Source organism: Blennius ocellaris (assembly GCF_963422515.1).
Source record: "Blennius ocellaris genome assembly, chromosome: 13".
In the NCBI taxonomy this organism is placed as follows: domain Eukaryota; kingdom Metazoa; phylum Chordata; class Actinopteri; order Blenniiformes; family Blenniidae; genus Blennius; species Blennius ocellaris.
In genome coordinates, this window is record NC_137662.1 from 5,649,676 (window position 1) to 5,672,050 (window position 22,375).

Sequence of the window (22,375 nt, forward strand, 5' to 3'; positions counted from 1 at the left end):
CTTGCAAAACTGTCGTATAATCTTAAGATTGTGTGCGGTGGAACAAGGTGAGCGTTTGCTCGTGCACACAGCCCCGGCAGGAAAAGTCTGAGGCAGACAATGAAGAGTGTAAATCAGCAGGATTCCTTTTTTCTCCTCTGCGAAAGGACAAGTGGAGATTATGATGGTGATGATGATGTGACTGTAATGGGCAACAGCTGATCTGACTTGCAATGAAAATCAAATTTAATGTACCGTCACCTTGAAAACACCATTCATTCAACACCCTAAAATAAAAAGAAGAAAGAAAACAGCTTTGATTTTCCTCACAAACTGCCATCTGAGACATCCCAGCAGCATTCAGCCACATACTTTACAGTGCATTGTGAACGTATTCAATGGTGAATGCATTGTGTGCTGCCGCTCTGCTGTTCCAGGCTGTGTGGACTGGATGTTGCATCCAGAAGTCTGCGTGCTGATGGCAGGAGTCTTTGTGCGGCCACTGAAACCTCTCTTTAGATCAACCCTCGAGCCCAATCTCCAGCACGATGAGACACACTGCAACCTATGCAGCCTCCACAGGTGCAACAGCATTTTTTTGAGGAGGTTTGAACAACCTGCAGTAGTTTTCTCCTCCATCGGGATCATTTGCACGATATCTGGAGATTCAAGCAAGCGGGGTTTTTTTTTTTTTGGTTTTTTTTTTAAGGAGTCTCACAACATCACTGAAGTTGATGCCAAACCTTGAGCATCACCGTAATTTGAGCCACAAATAAAAATAATAATAATGATTTTTTTTTTTTTTAAAGAAGATGCATGCGCATAGAGTAACATTGCAATAATTCACCTGTGATCCTCGGAGCGTGTCCGCGTCCGTCCGTCCGTGCGTCCTTTCCGTCCGCGCGCGCAGGGATGAAACGCAGCCTTCGGACTGCCGGACAGCGTCGGAGCAAAAGCAGCAACAAATGATCTGCGGTGAAGAGATGGAAACTGACGCTTGTTAAGCCAGTCAAATGCACAGTTTCCCCGGAGGATGCTCGCGGGTCATTCCGCGTGTCGCGCTCAACTTTAAAAACCGCCGCGCGCGCGCCGCGGAGTGAGCGCGCTTCCGTCTGCGGCGATCCTCCGCGCTTTGAAAGAGCTCCTGATGCCCACCCCCCTCCCCTCCCCTCCCCTTCCCCTCCCCTCCCCTCCCCTTCCCCACTGCTCCACACTGCCACTTTGTTTCTCACGGTGACAGAAAAAAAATAAATAATAATAATTTAATATATACAGAGAAGGGAGAGAGGGCAGAGCGGCACTCCGACGTCACGCGGAGCCGCGCGGCCGCTGGATGGCGCAGTGAAGCGGCTCGAGCGACCACAGGAAGTCAATTAAGGAGCCCGATGGATGGCTCACCGGTCGGTTCACAAGGTTCAACACACCGCTGTGATTAACGACTTAACCTCATTATCTCGAAATTAAGGAGTCGTTTTCCTGGTCACTGTCTAATGTGGTGACGAATAGGAGAGACTGAAGGAGGGAAATGAACATGTAGATTAATGTCGGACCGAGAAAATCATAAAAGACCCCCCCATCCCAACTCTGCAAAACCTCAAAACACCTTCACCTCGAAGGCCCCTTTTCATGCTTTTTCTTTGTATATGTCTATACTCACATTTCCATTCACCTTTCGTGTTTTGGGAGTAAATATTGATCTGACAGGATGAACATAGCAGCAGGTTGGTTTCTCTGAAGTGCTCAGGTGTTTGGTTCAAATACCATCACATGACCACCTTTACGCACATCCTTGACCTTCACTAAATAAAAGTTTGTTTGTTTTTGTTATTGTTTTTTGTTTTTTGGGGGGCGGGGGATGTCATTTCAAGCCGACATGGAGGTCTACATATCCTCAGGCCATTATTCTTCAAACTGTGTTGAGTTTTTAAAGCATTTAGTTTCATTCAAGTCAATTTTATTTATGTAGTGCCAAATACAACACCGTCATTTCAAGGCACTTTTGTAGACAAACAACCAACCACAAGAGCAACCAGAGGAGACAGTGGAAAGGAAAAACTCCTCTGTTGACAGTAAGAAACCTGCAAAATCAGGCTCAGAGGTGTAGACTTTCTGTAGTTATTGTTCGGGGATACAATGAGAAAAGAAAAATCACATTTCTTAGTTTGGTGCAATAATTATTTGCCTTTAACTGCTGCAAAGCTTCACTGAAGGAGCAAATACAGACCAATCATAAAGTCTATAAAGCCTATAGGTAAAACAGAGAGTTATTTCACAGTCATTGATCATTTCAGAATTTTCAGATTAGTCACATGGCTAATCACATTAGGGCAGGGCTGCATGATTGAAAATACAACGGCTCACTTGATATTTGGATTGTTTTATGTGCATTTGTCAGATTTAAAGATTCATGGGGGGGGTCATAATGTCCTCCAAATTGTAAATGGCTTCCAATTTTTTACATCTTAAAAATAAGTTAGCCTGCATTAATTTCTTCATAGAACAAAATAACTCAGTTTAAGCTGTTATATATTAACAGTTTAAGCAGTGGGGAAAAATGGCAGCGCTTCAGGCTGGAAGAGGAAGATGAATCGGTCAGAAAGGAAAAGAACGGATACCAAGAGAGATTCAAAGAAGATGGTTTCATAGCAGCAAAGGATAAAATTAGAGCTGAATGCATCTAGTGAACAACTGTGGAATGAAAGTTTGAAAATGTCCGAGGTGAAGAACAGACCATCGAACACCCCCCCCCCCCGAGTGTAAACCCAAAGAGTTTATCCCCAGAGAAAACAAACTCCTGCTACTTTTTTTTTGATTGGACAGGGTGTGGTAGAGACGAGGTCACCGAAGTTAACGTTGGTAAATATTTGGTTTCCTCAAGAACAAGGTTTGGAACCACTTGCTTGTGTAACGTACAGTAATCAAGCCTCATGCTAATTCCATCCACCCATCTGCTACGCCTGTTTTGTCCAGTTCGGGGTCGGTGTGCGCTGCAGCCGATCCCAGCTCGCAACCGGTGGGGCACGCAGAAAAAAAACTAAATCACACATACTCACATTCATTTCTGCCGCCAATTTAGGATTCACTATTTAACCACCAATGCATGCCTTTGGACGGCGGTTCAACAGTTGTTGAACCCGGTCAGACCAGACTACTTCACCTCCGCGCAGCACTTTCTAAGTCGCCACACTCAAGATGTACGGTTATAAACAAGGTCAATGATGGATGTGAGAGCCAAACCTGGAGCCGAGAGCAGCTTCTTACCCGGAGCCCCCCTGGAGCTGTGCCCCTGGGTTTGTTTATAATACATATTTGGTTCTCATTCCAAACTCCTCCATCATTTATAGATGGGAACACTAATACGTTATGAAATAGTAAACACAACAATTATCATTGCCATTCCAAGATATTTATTCTGGTAAAACTCAAATTATTTTCTTAGCAATCATCCGCTGCATATTGTATATATGAACATTGTCTCAGTACATTAAATGCAGCAGTATGTTCGGTTGCACCTTTGTTGTTCCTCACAGGACTTGCGTTTGTTTTATTTTCATTACATCCCCTAACAGTGGAATGGCATATCTGTCTTTGGCCTCAGGCTATTTTATACAGCGATGTGGTAATTGTTTTTACTTCAACCATTGCTAGAACTTGGACCCGATCTTACCCTGGTCAGTTTTCACATTTGCATAAACCACCTCCAACCTGATGACTGCCTAATAAGATCACTGATATTGGTGGTGAAACAATCCTAGAATTAATTAAAAGACCGAAAATGCATTATTAGATATTGACGTTCTCCAGAGTTTTAGAATATCACAAAAGATGAAAATACCTTTTATTTACTGCATAGAGTGTGAAAAACAAGGTTATTATAGTATAAGGCTTTCTGATATATCACTAGGCCACATGCACCCGGCGCAAAACTTTTAATGGAAGTAAATAAAAAATATAAATAAATACTTACTCACAGTAAGCCCGAAAGAGTATTGCAATGATTTTTCATCAGGTAAAGAGTGACAGAGTTGTTTACCAATTATGCAAACTTCTATTGGTTATACACTATACAGAAAAAAAAGGATATTTATATGTATATATGTATATTTATTTACTGATATGTCCCTAAATAGTTTTTTTTATTAAACTGCATGATGGCAGCAGGTTCCAAAAATGGGGCCCTCACTCCTGCCCGTGTCAGGTTGAGAAAGGAAATCATTAATATAGCATTAGGAGCTGGCTGTGAACTCATAACTGCCCTGGGCACACATCAGCATACATGCAGCACTATTCACTACTGCTACACCTTCCCCGAGGTTGAAATGTCATCCTTCACTGTCATTACATTTCTGCCCCCATTAACTATTGATTATTTCCACTTCAGCATTTTGAGCCCTTCTGTGGAAATGGCCCGCACGCCTCACTACCCATACTCCACGGATCAGGCGGAACAAAAAGGCCCACCGTGGTTTGAAAAGGGGGGGGGGGGGGGGGAGTCAGACTACCGGAGGGGCAAAAGGGGGTGAGGAGGGAGAGGTCAGTGCGTATGTAAAAAAAACCCAACAAAAACAAATAGCAAGTGGCCTGAACCCCCCCCCCCCCCCCCCCCACCCCACCCCACCTGCCCATTCGCGGTACGCTTGAGCGAACAACTGGAGGTTGACTTGTTCTTTTCCGGGCCCATGAGAGTTTTGCCACAGCATGTGTTGCATATTTACTGTGAGGTTAGATCAGGTTCGTCCCTGCGTGTTTCCAGCAGAGTGCAGGTTGCAAAGTTTGTTTGGGCGAGGAACTCTGTGCCCTTCGCCATCAACAAACTGCATCCATAATGGCGCAGATGAGTCTTTGTACAGCTGCCAAAAACCTTCATATATTGCCTTCTGCTAATGGCTGCTGTTACTGAGCTCTGCTGCTTTCTATATTTCAGTATCACTGCTGTTTAATGTTTTGCATATGCAGCCTGTGGAGGCACATCGGGCTGTTTGGAGAATAACATCGGGGGTACAAGCGCGTGCTTGCTTGTCTGGTAACTCCGCACAATGTCTGGCCTTTGGTTTTTATAGATCAGAGGGGGGAAAAATTGTCTTTAAAATGCCAGTTTGTTGATTTGCATCGACGAAATGTGGAAATGGGACAGACATCACACAATAACTTCAAATGCTTTATCTTCTGCATATATAGGAAGTCTCTTAAAACCAATATCCGTGTCATTTTTCTTTCTTTGAAACACTGACGCTTAAATGTTCAATGACATCGCCCATAGGTTCAGTGGAGTGGAAACCAATGGTGTTTACAATTAAAGCTCAGAGCTAAGAGCCAAACAAGGGATGGTTCCTCGGAGTTGGTGTTTACATTTGGGTGTCAGAAAAATCAGCAAAAATATACTAATAGACTCTCTATTGGCACATACAATAAAAATAAAATAACGCAACGAAACAGTGTGTATTCATAAAAAGTCTCATTTATTTCAAAATCATTCATCAACAAATATTACAGATCTGCATTGTTTGGGGGGGGGGGGGGGGTGTGAAGGGGGGGGGGGGGGGGGGGGGGGGGGGGCGCAGACTCACACCCAAAAACACATGAATAAAACATTTATCAAAATATGATGGCATTTGAAGCTTTCCTCATGTTGCGGTAGGAAAATAAACAAAAACCAAGCCAGTGTGTACAGAACCAGTAAATGAGTTAGTTTGGCCAGTCCCGCTCTACAGGATTACCATGTAGAGTGAAATCCACTAGAATCCAATGTGGCTTTAAGATAATCCCATCAGAACCGCAACAGTGCAACGCTACTAGAGAACACCCAAGCCTGTTAGCACTGATGAGAGCCTAAAGTGAAAGAAAGGGGGGGGGGGGGAATATGACAGAAGAGTGCAGCAATCCTCGTTAAATGAAAAAGAAAAAAGAAACTGAACACACTGACTTCTATTGTACAAAAAAAAAACATTTTAACAGCCTGCTGCCAACGAAGCACCACATCTCATGATGCTAGTTTGCATTTTCTAAAAAAAAACAACAAAAAAAACTAGCTACACAGGTAGAAAACTAAGTCAGCATTGCATCATGGTAAACACATCTCCTTGAGTAAGTCTTCACATAAAGCTCTGCAACGTGAATCCATTCAAAAAAAAAAAATCTCTCCATTGGATATTAATACAAGCCTGAGTTACCACATTAATTGTTATGCATGTCCATAAGATAATACTGAGTTAATATGCGCCTCCACCGCCTCTTAATTAGCGAGGACATGTTTCCATATTCCCCTCAGTCTGTGTCTCATATCCGTCTGATTTATGGAAAACAAATGCCATTCCGACAGCATGTAGGTGTAAGTTATTTTTAAGCCTATGGGTTCGATATGAAATGACTTGCCGTCACGTGGCAGTCAAAGTGGAAAAGAGGCGTCAGTAAGGAGCAAACTTCTGCCGGTCGGATTTCTTGATGCCGGAATTCGGTATTTTTGCCGTGTAAGGGGATAAACCCTGCGCTAGCCCGGAAGCGGCTGCCGCGTGGACGGCCAGCACGGGGAGAGTTTTCATGCCAAGCAGGCTGGAAACGGGGACGGCGTAGTGCGGGTTTTGCATGGCTGGTAGGCCGGAGGGAGAGTGGACGTTAATGGTGTTGGGGGCTTGGGTGGCGGCCGCCAGGACGGCCATAGAGGTAGCAGCTGTGGAGGGAGTGGCAGTGGACTGAGAGAAGCTCATGTTGAGGTCAACTGGGGCCGCGGAGGAAGCGGCCTGCATGGTGTATTTAGCCATCTCTAAGCTGCAGGTCGTGGTGGAGGTGGAGGTGGAGGAGGGGGGGGGGGGGGGGGGGGGGGGGGGTTGAAGTGGAGGTAGTTGGTGGAGAGTTAAAGAGAAGAGAGTGAAAAATGAAAAGGGGGGAGGGAGAGGAGGGGGGGGGGGGGGGGTGAGATGTAAAAAAAAAAAAAAAAAAAAGGAAGGGAGGTGAGAGAGAGGAGAAAACATAAGAATCAAAGAAGGAATGTGTTAGAAAGCAGAGACAATAAAGGATTTTAATGCAGTCAAAAGAACGGAGCAGTAGGGTGGAACAAATCCAGCCTCACCCTGAGCACAATAACTCTGCCCTCGTAAAAGAAAAAAAAAAAAAAAAAGCAAAGCATGATGTCTGGCTGTTTCATGATCAGGGTGTGACGTGAAGCTCCTGCTGGACGTGGATGACCTGTGCAATGTCTTACCTGGCGTTGATGAGGTACTGGGCCACGCTGATGCTGGCCGGCGAGCCCGTGATCGTGACTTGGCGCATGGCGGAGCCATCAGTGGCGCTGGCAATTTTGATGTGTGCTCCAGAGACCTGGCGAATCTCATTGATCTTGCTGCCTTGTCGTCCAATTATGCAGCCAATAAACTAGGAAAGGGAGGGGAACATGTAAATGCCTACAGAGCTCATGTTTGTGTGCTTTTTTTCTTTTCTTTCTTTTTCTTTTTTTTTCTACTGATAGCAAAACCGAAGAAATCCAGGAAAGCTACATTCTCAGCTGTAATACTGCATCTGGAGGAAACTGCATTACACCAGTAAAACACATCTGATTCTCAAAAGCACAATATTTTCCTACTGTACAGGGAACATCCTGATGAATAATTCTATATATTTTTTAAGACCTCTTGCACAGGAAACTGAACTATTTCAAATCATTTCATAAAATATACAGCATCCTGCAATAAAGATTATATTTAAGAGATCATTTTCCCCCCCACATTCATCCATACATATGCAGATACATACATACGTACGTACAGACGCACAGTAAGAACATGCAAACTCCACTCCCAAACTCCCACAACTGGACACATGCCGGAAATATTTATTCCCGCTTAATGAAATTCTTCAAAGCTCCACAGTTCACATATTATGAGTATTGCAATAACTGGCAAAAACAATTTTAAATGGTAATGAGAAGCATCCAAATTGCTGAAGCTGAACCAATATTAAACGTTTTTTCAACAGTTTCACATTGTTGTCAGAGGTCCAATAACATTGTACTCAAGATTTATTTCACAAATTCCAGCCCTGGTCCTGAATTTTAGCCAGTCTAAAAGTCCCTCTAGTGAGCGCTACAGAGAACAGGCTGTTTCTGTGTCTATACAATGAGTTGTGTCTGCCCACACCGATTCCCTGTCAGTTTTCTGCTCGTATTTGCGTGGAGGAAAAATGGCGTCTGCTGGTAATTTTAGAGGACAGAGCTAAGGGAGAGTCAAAGTGAGTATCCGCCACCTGTGGGTGTGGTTATTTCCCCTGTTGACATCATGAAAGGAAAATCTCAGATTGGCCTATTTGAAAAGTGGAGTAAAAGCAAGGGGGGGCAGATGACAGACTTTCTTCACTCATACACAGGCTGCAGGAACACATATTACTATTAGAAAGCCATTATAAAGTCAATTTTGCCTTTGACTTTATGAAATACTGTATAATAGTTGAAGAGGTGAAGGAAGCCTTTGAGAGAAACAAAAACCTTAGAACTAAACAAAATCCACATACCAGTGTCTTCATAAATCACTAATTACCAAGCCATATCCGGCTTGTATATTCCTTTGCACATTATAAGCTGTGTAATTGTGGATTTGAAATATGGGCTGCGTGCTCGACCATTTCATGGATTCACAGAGACTTCCAAGAGTCTCCACCGGTTGCCTAGTAACAGCAAGACTCCAGGAAGACACCGCTCTGACCTGAGAAACAGTCGAACCCCACAAAAATGACAGAACCTGTTATTTTCCTGCAATCACGCATGAGGAAAAGTGTTAAAAAGTGTGAAAAGTGACCCTGTTCAGGCTTCCCGGCCTGGACGAGGCGATACGTGCATCCCTCCAAAACAACCCTCTTAATATTCAAGCAAAAAGTTCAATTGTATTTCATGTACGTCTGTTGAAATATATGAATCTTTCTCCAGGATATCTGCTGTAGCGCTATATGTAATTCTGACCTGATTCAGTACAGATAAAACCTGTATTGCCCAAAGCAGATTAGCTGCGGAGCCCGTAAAAACAGCCTTCGATTGGTGTACCAGCCAGAATTCTCTTCATTTTATGCAATATTCAATAATACTGCTAACACTGGCATTATACTAATGTCTGAATGTGTGAATACGCGCAATCAACTATGTCAGCAAAAAAAAAACAACAAAAAAAAACAATTATTCTGCAGTGAAAAAGGTGAAACGCTTATGCAACCCAACCCCTCCACCCCCCCCCCCCCCCCCCCCCCACCACCCCCCTATCCAAAAACAAAAAATCCTCATTACAGATGTCCTCCTAGAAAGTTTTAATGAAGTCAGAAGCTCAAGGATTATCTGTGTAGGTTTTCAGCGCTGGAAGAACACAAACAATGTGGCACTTACATCATTAGGTACTGCCAGCTCTTGTGAACTTGTGGGGGCAGATGCATCCAATCCTGCAAAGTAGGACAAGGAGTGCTAGTAACAGTATGGCGCTAATGGCTTCCACTTTCATGGCATGACAAGTTGCCCTACTTTGTCTAGGTTATCACTGTTACACTGCTAAAGTGAGAACATTAAAAATAGTATACAGGCAAAAAAAACCCAAACCAACTTTCTAAATAGACTAATACAGTGTGTTCACATTCAGGACAAAGTCTTTGCACAGAATTTATGCTGCTGTGATCCGAAAAGCTACGTCGTGACTGTCAGTGTCACATCGATTCCTGCCTGTCTTACAAAGGTTCTCAAAGTGTGGGAAGATTGTCTCCCAAGTTGTTTTTTAGTTTGATGCCAGACTTCTTCATCTTTTCCTCGTTATAAGATGTTAACAGCTGGGATCCACAGGTGATTAAAAAAGAGAACAATTATCCTGCCAGCGAGAAGCTTTCATTGTGAAATCTGGCGTGTCATTACATACAATTCGGCAGTTTCATGTAACGTATTAAAACGTCTGTTTTATCTGCATTCATTATAATTCCTTCTCAAAATTATTTTAAAAAGGCGGATAAATAACCCCACATCTCCCCTGAGGCTGAACCCACCCCGAAGCTCTCTGGCGCCCCCCCTAGAGGAGACCCCCGACACTTTGAGGACAATGGAACCATTGCGAGGTGTTGCATTGCGTTAGTTGTGGCAGATTACATGAGTACGTGGGGTTGAGGTCGGGAGTGGTCTGGCCCAGACAGTGTTAGGTTCAGAGGAGAAACGTTGTTGAGGTGGAGGAGGAGGAGGGGGGGGAGGGGGGGGGTCGAGAGATTAGGATTTGTTTTGTGGAGAGGGGGAAATCGGGCAAATGGAGCTGAATATTTTTAGGAGGGTGTGAGAAATGGTGAGAAATGGTTCAATATTTACGAAAGTGTAAATATTTCTGTCATTTTTTCACATTTCCCTCTCAGAGAAAGCCTCCTGTCTGTTGCTCTTTAGCATTTCATGGTGCCGGCTTCAGTCTGTCACGCGTTCTTTTGGATTATAAATATTTCAGGGAATAACTTTGAAGATTGTTGGTAATAAATAGAAAAAAAAAAAGTGTGGCGGCTTAACCTCAAAACTTCACTGTCCTTTTCACAATTCATTTGTTTTTAATGTTATTTTTCCGGCACACATAGACACAAATGCAGAACATTTTCTTTCTTTCTTTTTTGCGTTTTTTTTTTTTTTTTTAGGTATATTTTTTTGGTGATATATGCATCTCGAGCAAGCCACCTTCTGCTAAAAAAAAACAAAAAACCTGTGAGAGTCTGCAAACTCTGAGAATGAAGACATCCTTGATCCTCGCTGAAGTGACAGGGGTGTTTGATGGTGTGATTCGAAGAGGAGTGAAGACAGAGGGATAGATGGACTTCCCCGGGGAGCCGTGGGTACGTACCAGGGAAGGTAGGGTTGCTCTGCCCAAGGGAAGGGAGGGGGATATGCTGCATAGCCAACTGGTGAAGCTTGGTCAACTGCAGGGTAGGAAGGAAGTTAGAGCTAACCAATCAAACTGGATTATTTCAGAGGAGCTGACAGCTACAATACAGAGCCAGTCTGAAGTTCACAAACATCACAGAGATTGGTTTCCTTCAGGAAGCGTGCTGGCTTCTCATGGCAGTCGTCTGAATATGTAGTCACATCGTCGGCTGCGGAGCGACAACTGATCAGCAAATCTTAAAGGTCTCGATTTCCATTTCAATCTAAGCATGCTGCTACTGTGGGTTAGTGTTAGTAATGTCAACAGATCGGGGTTACTGAAGTTTCATCTTCTCTGAGTACAGGGCACAAAGAGGGCGTGTTGGTGGCTTGTAGGGGGTGGGTAGGGTGTAGGTCATTAGGACAGACGTCAGTCACTCAAATGAGTCAAATACTTACGTCCTGATGTGCAAAAGCATACTGCCCTGGAATTGCAAAGGCCTGGAAGAACGACAGATGAGTTGCGGTTATATAACTGGGCGGCGCAGACATGCTGTTACATGTCAGTTGGAATATGAATTTGTCACATAGCATGAAGAGTGAGCACAGAGCGGTGAAAAATCCAATCCTGTCCTCGTTTCCATACCTCTGATGCATATAGATCTTATTGAGTTCCATCTAAATGTCATCTGCTGTTTAGTTATTGTTGGTGTTGTTTTTACACTTCCTTGAGCATGACTAAAAAAATCCAATAACATAAACAGATGTCGGATAGGTCAAAGCAGACTGTACCAAATGCAGAATGGCAGCTCGTCGGCTTGTGGACAAAAACACAAGCTCTCGCCACGACGTCTCCCAGGTATCACACCGTAGGGGTATTATTAATGTAAATGCTGGATATTTACAACGTGAGGAGCTTATTGCTGTATAATTATACAGATGTTTCCCTCTAGTGGTGAGATTCTGCTTAATGATCTCTGAGACCTCACAAAATAAGAAGCCTGTCGTTGTTGTTGTTGTTTAATCCATGAAAAGCAGAAATCCACTCGTCTGGGCTCTTACCTGCGCGGAGTGTTGTGGTGCTAGTACAGCGTGAGCTCCAACATGTATGACCTTGGGACGGTAGGGAATAGTCGCTCCTTTTGGTGGAGACTACAAACACAGTCCAAAAAAGAGAGAAACATTGCTGCAGGTGAGAAAAGAACGAAAACCAGTGCGAGCTGAGCTGAAAATACGGAACTGGCAAGTTTTTGAACGGGATAAAAGGAGGTCAAGCAGATGCTGTAAAGTCAAATGCAAACATGTGTTGCTGCTAGAGGCAGCTTGAACATGCCACGACCGTGTGCTGCTGCGCCTGGCAATGTCTGATAAAAATTGTTAAATGAATCCAAGTGAAAGCTAAAAAAAAAAAAAAAAAAAAAAAAAAAAGCTTTTCGAACTGGTTGTAAAATCAAGGCAGACCAGACTGAAGGAAATTTAGAACACCAGTGTGACTGCACAAATAGAAATGCTACAATTTCGTCACGCAAGAACAATATCTGATATCCAGGTTCACTCTGTAGCAAAGCACAATAATCCTCATATAGTGAACCAATAGGGGTGCCAAGACAAGTTTGGATTCCTCGATCTAATGGTACGACCCCCTCAGGTCCCTAATGTCAACATCAATGAGAATTTCTGGACGAGTCAGAAGGGTTTGAGTCAGAACATCTGAGTTCTGAAAGGGTTTTTTTTAATACAATCTTCAAAGTATTATTGCTCTAAATACTGATTTCACTTCACTTTGCATTGCATCGAGGGAAAATGGAGTGGAAGTTATTAGTCGACTCCTCCACTTTCAATTGAAGAGTCATTGTTATATTTTAACAGCTTGTTGAAGCCTGCTGTCCAGGCTTGCGCTGACCTCTAGTGGCTGCAGTAATTATGACAGAAGCACAATATAGAAGTCGAAGATAAGACGGTGACGCTGTGGTTCGCTCTCCCAGGGTGGAGTGTGGAGTTTGCATGATCTCCCCGTGTGTGGGTTTCCTCCAGGTGACGCTAAATTGGCCCGAGGTGTGTGTGTGTGTGTGTGTGTGTGTGTGTGTGTGTGTGTGTGTGTGTGTGTGTGTGTGTGTGTGTGTGTGATTGTTTGGATGGATGGAGATGAAACAACAAAATCCTTACAGATTGTTTTTTAAAAACAAACAAAAAACAAACACTATCTCATACATATTAAGCCTGAATGATGGAAAACTGTATTTTATTTAGCCACTGAACTAGATAATTAAATGCCATTAACACTGCGATACTCTATTACACCCCCATCAATATTTTCCTCATTGATGTTATTATTATTCTTTCCCTATAAAATTATGTATCATTACTTAAATGCTATAAACATAAACCTTTTTTTTCAAAGCCTCAATTATGGTGTTTTACTATTTTTAGCTGAGTAATTTTCTTCACTCAGTTTATCTAAAAAGCATGACAACTGCTCATTTGTCATCATGTCAATGGCCACAAGGAAGTAGTACAGGCATTTAAAGAATGCATGTTTTCTTCCATCACACCTAATGGAGATATTTTGGCTCTTTGCAATTCCCAACATGTGATACAGAGATGAAATATATATATTACTTCATATAAAACATGAGTCAGTATGTATGCGTGCCTGGGATGAGGGCTTATTGAGCGAGCGATGATGATCCCTCTTACCCAATTCCTGCGATACTGAATGAGAGCTGAATAGAAATGTTCAACTGGACTGACAGCATTCAACATGCAACCCCCCCCCCCCCCCCCCCCCCCCCGAGTTCAACGAAACAAATGAAACCTCATTGGGGAAGAAACTGCGGATATAAATCTTGATTGTGTCATTTGGAACGGTTACTAAGATGTGGTGGTCGAGGTCCAGCCTCGGCTGTGCCTCCACATCCTGAATAAATCTGACACACTTGATGGTTAAACAGAGCGGTTGAACATGAAAATCATCTTTGGCCGACAGCGCTTACCTCCAGCATCACGGAGCAGATGTGTCGTACGCACTGAGTGATGGCCTGTGGAGTGCCAGAGATTGTGACAGCCCTCTCCGTAGAGTCCGGCAGCATGTCTCCTGCCACCTGAACCTGAGCGCCTGTGGTCTTTACATCACCAGACAACAGAGGAAACAAAGACTATTTATTGCTGGGGGGGGGGGGGGGGGGATAGCACAAATTGAAATGCTGTTTCAAGCACCCACAAATTACCCCGAACACATTTTGACATGCAGTGAGCAGCTGCAAGCCAAATAGCAATGTGTGCTCCAATATTTGAAGAGGCGCACACAAATATTGTCCATTCAGAATGAGTGTGCAGCCTCCGCTGATCTTTACCAGCATAATCAGAGGGATTTTTTATCAGCAGCTCCCCAAAAAACTCCCATTTATTTATATATATATTTGTTTCTTCTTCTTCTTCTTCTTCTTTTAACAAACAAGAAAAGTTTGACTTCAGTATTTGATACTCAAGGTGTCAGAGCAGCAGGGACCAAGTTTTCTGTCCTTGTTTGGTTGCGAGAGAACAACTTTCTGCTGGAAAAAAAACAAAAAGTCAAAGACTCCTGTACCTCTCTGATCTCTTTGATCTTTGAGCCTCCTTTGCCAATCAGCGAGCCGCACTGGCTCCCAGGGAAAACCAGCCGGAGTGTCACTGGTGGCTTGCTTGTCACGTTGCTGTTTATCATCGCCGCAGTAATATCCTGAGGGAGGATTCAAAAATATGTTGTTCCCACCGTATACAACACCAACTTTATCTGAAAACTTTTTTTTTTTTTTGCTGTTTTGCAAGACTGACGAATGGGTGCATTCAGTAGCTTTCAGGCAGTGATACTTTCAGATAAATTGTTAAATTTTGTGCATTAAAATGACAAAATGATGTCTCAGTCATGTTTTTTTTTTTTTTACCTCCTCAAACTTCTGCGCAATCATGGAGAAAGCTCTGAAGATGCCCTCAGTGGGTCCTGTGATGGTGACTATTCTCTCCGGAGACGATCCCTCTGAGATGTTGATGCGCGCGCCACTCTAGAAACACAAACACCACAATTGCATGACACTCAATTTGGAGCGATGTCTGATGTGCGTTTTCAAGTTTAAAAAAAAAAACTAAAAGGCAAACACTCACCTCCTCCCTCATTTTCTTCACCGTCTCTCCTTTCTGAAAACAATTGGGAAAGAAGTCGCTTTGATTAGGTTTATCAAGGGAACGTAACAAGACAATCACAGAGGAAAGGAGACTCAATGAATGCTGATGCTTTATAAAATACGTCGTCTACCTTCCCAATTATGCTGCCAACTTCCTGTGAATGAAAAAGATAACAGCGTCTGAGTAAATGGCAACCCACAGATTTTCGCAATTGGCGCGGGATGCCATTAAATGCCACTACCAGAGGCATTACGGCGGCCAGCTATTAACAGCAAAAGAAAAATACCTTTCCATGCATCAGCAGCCTGAGTGTCAGTGTAACATTCAGACTCCCGTCTGAAACCATTTCCTCGTTGTCAGACATCTCTGTGTATTTCCGGGGTTCCAAGTAAACACTCTGCAAAAGGAAAGAAATAGCCGGAGTGTGACAAGTGTTTTGGTGCTTCAGAATGATTCGGGAAATGATTTGTAAAATTGAAGAAGTAACACACAGCATCCAAGTGACTATTCTAAGTTCTGGCTTTGTGCATTTGATGGTGGTGTTAAGTCACGTTGTCCTCCAACTGGCTTTTAGCCTTTTGACTCTCAAGCTCTTCTTTTTATTTGGTAGCAGCAGCAGCTCAGACTGGGTCCACTGGGTGAAGGGAGCATATCTGCTTCTCATGGAGACGACACCGCCGTGTTGTAGCCGAAAGCTTCAGTCCTTTCTGTGTGATCCACAGTATTTCTCCTGCTGCTTCTTTTTAGTCATTCAATACACCATCTGGTGGTGGAAACTTGCATTGCAAGATTAAAAACAGTGGGCCTAAATGTTTAACTCGCTGAATTTTGTAGATAATATAGCAACACATAACAAAATCTCCTGTAAAATTGGTCTGTGAGCATGAAAAAAAGCAAGAAAATACACAAATCGGCAAGGATTGTAAACAGCAATCGCAATGGTGTTCACAAAAAAATGTCATAATGCATGAAGGCATGTCATATGATACACGCTAGAGATTTGCACAACATTCACTGAATAAATAATGAACTATTGTTGTTCTTACAGAACCCTTGAACAACACTCGTTTTGTAGCAAGATTTAATGACCATACAAGGGGTCCCTTTCCAAGTCCAGGATTCTTTTTTTGGGACCAGACTTAAAGCAAAATGGAACCCCATCCTTCCTGACCGACATGCAAATGGGATCATTTCTGGCTCCTCCTCATCGATGTAAATTAAACTGAGATGGATTTGAGACATCCGCATCGACTGACTTATTAACTATTTTACAAGAAACGGTCGCCAGATTTATATATTTTTTAAACAGGTTCAAAATTTATCTGAGGAAATAGCAAACCCTTATAAACGTTGTGGGATGTTTTGGAAACTCTTTCACTAATTCTGTTTGTAGCCGGCCACAGCTCAGTATGATACAGAGTTAAATTATGCCTTCAATGGGAGTCAGTTGTATTATACATTTTGACGGAATTTCTATTTTGATATTTCTCCAATTATTCATAAACAATAGCGGCAATTGCTTGGGCTTGACTACACTTCTGTTATTCTGTGTATTCCAGTCAGACGAGTGCAGCTGCAGGAAATATGAACAGCATCATTTCCTGCTCTCAGAGAGGTTTTCCTGGTAAAGAGTTACCAGACATAGCAAATGTGAAAGCTTTGCTGAAGTGGGTATAAAACTGCATCCCCCATTGTTAAATCCATCTGCAGTGAGGGTTAAATTCATCCCTATTTGAGAATGACATGGATCGTTACTTTACCGGGGCTGGATGGGGAAGAGAGGAGGAATTCTTCCAACAGTTTCAACAGCCACTTTTATGAAAGAGCCCCATTCCCCCCTTGTTCCGAAACATCATAAGGGAACCGATGGTCTCTGAAGAGACTGTTGTTTGTCTTCTGATCGTGTTGTTGTGCGGGGCGACGATAAGCCTATCACTGGGTGCAATCTTCACATGGGACCATGTCTTTAGTTCCAGCTGAACACAACCTGTGTGACTCTCAAAGAAAAGATAAGATATAAAGGAAGCCACTTGTGCTGCAGAGGCCTCAGGAGTAAGTGGTGTGATTGTGTGTGTGTGTGTGTGTGGGGGTTTCACTGTCCTTGCAGGGTGCAATTTCATGTCCAGTTGGAAACCGAAATGCTTCAGAAATGTTCCAGGAGGGGCCCAGTGTACGGTCAGGTTTGTTCTTGTTTTAAACAGTTAGCTGTGATCGTTCAAGTTTGACTAAAGATAGACATTAGATTGAAGTGGCTCGCATGCGTGTGTCCAAAGCAGAGAGAGACAGAGGGGGAGAGTCGTCACTTAATATTAAACTGACACTGCACAATGTCGGCTCTGTTGCAGAAGCGTGTCCAATTCTCTGTATTTGCAGAACAAATAAAGAATGTCTCGATGCAGTGAAGGACGAGAAGCTTATTGCTCCATAACAGACAGATAGAGGAATTTAAGTCTATAAGGAACGAAGGTCACAGTGTTTATTAGATCATCTCGGTGCCGTGAAGTGATTTTTTCCATTTATTTTTAACAGCTGCTCTGATAAGATGGAGAATCTGGCACTAACAAACAGTATTATCTAAATGGGGGGAAAAAAAGGTAATTTAAAAAGAGACCACTTCAGTTTTTGGACAAACGTGAAACTTCACCTTACACCTTAATGCAGATGATAGATTCACCCTGGCAAGTCATTTTAACATTTAATGGTCAAACGGAATGTGCACTTCAGATGTCCATAATTCAATTCTATTGTAGCTGGAGAAAATATTATATCAGATATTCACAGCATACTTTCTGACTAACACAAATGGCGAGACTTTATGACACTTGCTGACAGATATTTGCAGCCTGACAATGAGCCGCAAATCCACTTACAGATATCTTCCACTCTGCCCACTCATTGATAGCTGAGAAATCCGTCATAACAACCTCTGAGCACATAAAGAGCAAGAGCATCATCTTTGTGCAAGTCAGAATGATGCTGTCAGTATATAAAATGCTCTTTTTAGCTAAGAGGTACAAACTACGCATATCCACAACCGAGTAGCAGCCGGAAATAAGGGAACATTTTTGTGCTTTCTGTAACCCAGCCCATTTGTCTAAATGCCCATTCACAAAGGCAACAACCCGTATGATGTAAATACAGATGGAGTATTCACTGTTAATTCAAGGTTTATTTCAAAACTCCTCCAGAGTTTCAAAGGAGTACTCGCCGGGAAAACTCGTTTTTCCTTGTTAAAACACGTATATTGATGTTGTATCTCAGAAACTGGCCTCAAAAGTCTGGAGTTTGAATGTGACTGAGATTTTTGCAGTTGTTTGGGCTTGTTGTTCAACCCAGAATCACCCACAAGATTTTGATTGTGCCAAATGTTGTTGTTCACTAATTTAGTTCAATACCAAGTGATCATCAACCAGCGTTTGAAAAGAATCCCACTGTCAGGGACACGATTACAGGTCAACCGTTAAGTCTTGCTGCATGTGTAACGTAATGTTGTGTCTGAGACCCTGAAAGTACGGGAGGCTAGCACACGCTCTAGCATTAGCCGCTAACAGGACTAGTATAAACATTGAACCCCGTGTTATTTATTAATGACCGCCATATTTCATTTTAAATCTGCAATGCTCTCCGGCGTGGATGTTTGTAGACAGCTCCACCATCATTTTTTAATTGGATTTTTCATGTGAACAAAGGACCGCTATGCTAGCGCTATCCATGATTGACAGTTCCTGTGGCCAATCAACATACGCCTAACATCCTTACCAGTCAAAATACTGCATGTACTCTTGCACGAGGAAGTTGCGGTATGAAAAAGGGTCTAAATGGTTTTTTGTCCTAATAGATTTTAGGAATTGATTTAAAGGAAAAATGCTCCATGGCTATCTGTGGGGGAAGTTTTTGCATTCTGATCAATCGTTTGATGAAAACTTTGCTTGGACCTTCATATGTTTTGGACCCGGTAGCCACATTAGCTTAGCTTTATAGAAAAAACATGACACATAACACATAAGTATTGCTTTATTTATCCCGCATAAAGAAGTGGGGGGACGACCCACATTGTAGTCTTATTCCTTAACTGAGTTTCCAGGTAACACACAGGCCCTCCAGGGGTTGTTCTTGCTCCCAGCTAAAGATTTGTGACCTTTGAACGGAGCCATGCTAGCTGCTTCACACTGCTTCCAATCTTTGTGCGACGCTAAGCTAAGACAACAAGCTGCAGCTCTTTCAAATAATGCTGCAACAAAGCGAACATTTCCCCAACCCTTTCTTTCATCCGTGATCTCTGACCTTCCCACGAACCCCAGCTTAGATACTCATACAAGCCAATAAATACTGAACCCTCTGTCGCCATCCCACACCTAAAAAACAAAGACCAAACATGAGCGTGCGATTGACTCAAACGTGCTGCCAGTGATAAGAAGTGGCACTAGATTTGCGATGGCAAGCAATTCAAACGGGGTTTTCTAGCAGCTGAGACGAGTGAATAATAGGGTTTTTGTTCCCGCGTGCTCCATCGAGCTAAAAGACTTAATCCAAACAATATCATCATATAATAAGTGGAGGGTATGTTTCCTCTAACGAGAGACTCGGCTATTCTCCCCGCTGTGTATCATCATAAAGTTACAGTGAATACATCAAATAAACAGCAACATCTCTGACTAATCCTATAGGCTGGGATTTGTTTGGTTAATGCTAAGACCCTTTTGACCTATTTCTGTCACCTCTAGCACGTCAGCGCCCACTCAAGACTTGCTAACAAAATGCTCGTGAAAAGCAGCACCCACAGAGTGTACATGATAAAACAAGAGAATCTACAGGAACTCATCTCCCATAATACCGACAGGCAGAAGTGTGTTTCAAATAATAATAATCATTTAGAAGAATAAAATAAAACCAGGGCATTAATCCTTGGTGGAAATAGAAAACAATGTCTAAGGGGATTACTTGAAAGATTTCAAGTGTATTCAAAATTTGAGGCCAAAACAAAGGATATACTAACACGGAAAATGTAAAAATGGTCCAATTTTATAGGATTATTAAATACATTTGTGATGAAGTTTAGAATAAATTATTGTAAATATACAATATACTTTTTATATTTAAACACATGTCAAATTACTAATTTTCACCACAGTAAAAAGGTTTTCAGTGATCCAACAGAGATCACTGCTTAAATAAGTCTATTTTTAGCTCTTTGTGAGCCACCACATATCAGACGATGTGCGTGAGGCCTGACAGCGTGGCGTTCCTCCCTCAACACAAAGGTTACATTATTGGAGATTCATCACATGTCTGGTTTAATATGTTAATTAATTCCAGCCCAGTCTGTGTCTGAAGAGAACAGCACAACAAAATGCATTTACAGCACAGCAGAGTGCAGAAAAACAAGCAACTCAAATTATCTCAGCCTAATGGGAGTCAGGAGTGGTGCATTAAAACCCAGCCTCGCATTTTTTAGCTTCCATTAAAAGTGTAGCATCCAACAACTTCAACTTTCTTTGCTGGTAAATCTCACCGCGAACCTCGTCCACAACGACCTTACAGTGAATAACATAACATAGTCATACAACTTACAACTTAGCTGGAGACCTGTAATTAACGCAATGATTAGTGATAATACTGACCTGATACACAAGATACTTGCTCCTCTTCTTTATTTCCGATAACTTCCAAAGGAACGGCCTTTGAGTTGGTTGTCCGTGTTCAGTGTTTGCCCCCTTTGTTGTCAGTTATCCACAGAGTGGACAGATGGCTCCCTGTGCCCTCAGACCGGCTGGAGCGGAGGCTGGCTTTGCTATTAGTCCCTCAGCTTAGCCCAAGATAAGCCCCTACGCAGGGCAAGTGAACCCGCATCTCTTGCCTAATTCTCCCTGTCACAGCCACCAAAGAGGCGTTCCTCCGCACGGAGATCCACGAACATGAAGAGGCCCGAGGGCAGAGCGAAGAGCCTCTGCGGCTGGACGCCGTCCAGCACCGATAGAGCGAGCTACAGTTACAGCACCACAACCCCTAAAAAAAGAAAAGGAAGGGGGGAAAGAACCCGGGAAGGTGCTGCCTTTTTGCAGCCCTTCAAAAACCCAGAGAGAGACGGTGAAGAGGAGCTTTGTTAAGCGATGTGGCTTTGTGACTAACAACTCTGCATGACTGCTGTGTTCTTCATTAGATTTTCAGAGCGCTTCCTGCCTGCACAGGGCCGGATTTTCTCTAAAAATAAATCTCCCTGTATGAAATCATCGCTTTGTACAAGGAACCCGACTAATTGAGGCTTGGGAAGGACAATGTGCCGTTTGAGGTATTTAGCGATGTTAAACACAATGTCTTCATGGGGTGCCCCCCCACCCCACCCCTGACCCCCCCCCCCCCCCCTCCCCTCACGGCCTCTGCCCTCCCCCACACCAAGCCCCTCGTCCCTCGTAATGAGGCCATACTGGATACAATACCGCCCTTCTGCACAGAAAAATGTATTCAGCTGCGCTCCGAAATGGTGAAGGAAATGAATCAGTCAAGCATAAGTGGCATATTTAATTACGATTCAGTGTGTTGCACGGAGACAATGATGACTGCTGTGAGCCTCATGGCTGTCGATCAGATATCTGAGTGCAACGTGCTCCATTCACTTCTCAACCGGGGTTTTTTTTGTTTTTGTTTTTGTTTTTTTCCCTCTTAAAGAGCAACTTCCAAGTTGTATTTCTTTCGTAAAAAATGTTCACACGAGAACAGGAAGATGAAAGATGATCGTCCAAAGCGCGGTTATCGTGACATGTGTTTGGGGGTCACAGGAAGAGGAGGGTCAAGTAGAGTTCAGAAATTTGGACGAGACCGTTTGTTTTTCACGTGCCAAACAGAATCAGAACCGCAGCCGTGTCGTTAAAAACTGGCAAGAACGGGGCCATGTGACAGACTGAGTGGCGGTTCCTTTATCCGTGTCGAGACTGTGAGATGATCTGGCGTTTTATGCCAATCACTTGTGACTAATTTCCTCTCCTCTTTCTACCTTGTGTGGCAATGAGATTAAGGACTGGGTGTAATTGGATTACTCTGAAGTGATTGCTCAGACTTGTTGGTGTGATCAGTTATAGTTGTCGCTATCGGGGTATATTTCAAGCGTTCTTAAGAAGGCGCTCATAAACTTTTGAAGACAGTTGAAAATAATTCTGGAAGAGCAAGAAAACTGGCTGAAGAGATATACACACGGGTCTTTCATTAGTATCTGTAATTGCTGTTTTGAGGGCTGCTCGGGTAAAAGAAAAATCATTAGACAAGATTAGTGTGAACTGATCAATATTCTTCTTAGCGTACTGAGAGCAGGTCAGCTGTGGTCAGTGCTTCCCTCAACTCTCTTTACTCATCAGTGAAGAAGAGAGACAGATTGTATGTAACGAGATCACTGACCTG

At 43.0% G+C, this 22,375-nt stretch overlaps 1 protein-coding gene across 1 annotated transcript; it reads right to left on the minus strand.

Annotated features, from left to right (window-relative positions):
- Positions 1 to 6,219: 6,219 nt before the first annotated feature.
- Positions 6,220 to 20,696, minus strand: LOC308138866 (poly(rC)-binding protein 3). Its single transcript, XM_080508150.1, has 13 exons — positions 20,605 to 20,696; positions 15,270 to 15,380; positions 15,114 to 15,137; positions 14,963 to 14,995; positions 14,746 to 14,862; positions 14,409 to 14,540; positions 13,816 to 13,944; positions 11,885 to 11,974; positions 11,282 to 11,323; positions 10,803 to 10,878; positions 9,338 to 9,390; positions 7,178 to 7,347; positions 6,220 to 6,744 (listed from the first exon to the last, which is right to left on the minus strand). Exons 2-13 carry the CDS (start codon positions 15,345 to 15,347, stop codon positions 6,384 to 6,386), a joined length of 1,305 nt encoding a protein of 434 aa, XP_080364276.1. The 5' UTR covers positions 15,348 to 15,380; positions 20,605 to 20,696; the 3' UTR covers positions 6,220 to 6,383.
- Between the last annotated feature and the right edge of the window lie 1,679 nt (positions 20,697 to 22,375).

What these genes read in the sequence shown, in the direction of transcription:
- LOC308138866 (XM_080508150.1), bottom strand. Translation starts at nt 15,347, where the DNA reads ATGTCTGACAACGAGGAAATGGTTTCAGACGGGAGTCTGAATGTTACA. An exon ending in TCTGCTCCGTGATGCTGGAG is followed by an intron (nt 11,975 to 13,815) that starts GTAAGCGCTGTC and finishes CTGTGTTTGTAG; the next exon opens with TCTCCACCAAAAGGAGCGAC. An exon ending in GAGCAACCCTACCTTCCCTG is followed by an intron (nt 9,391 to 10,802) that starts GTACGTACCCAC and finishes CCTACTTTGCAG; the next exon opens with GATTGGATGCATCTGCCCCC.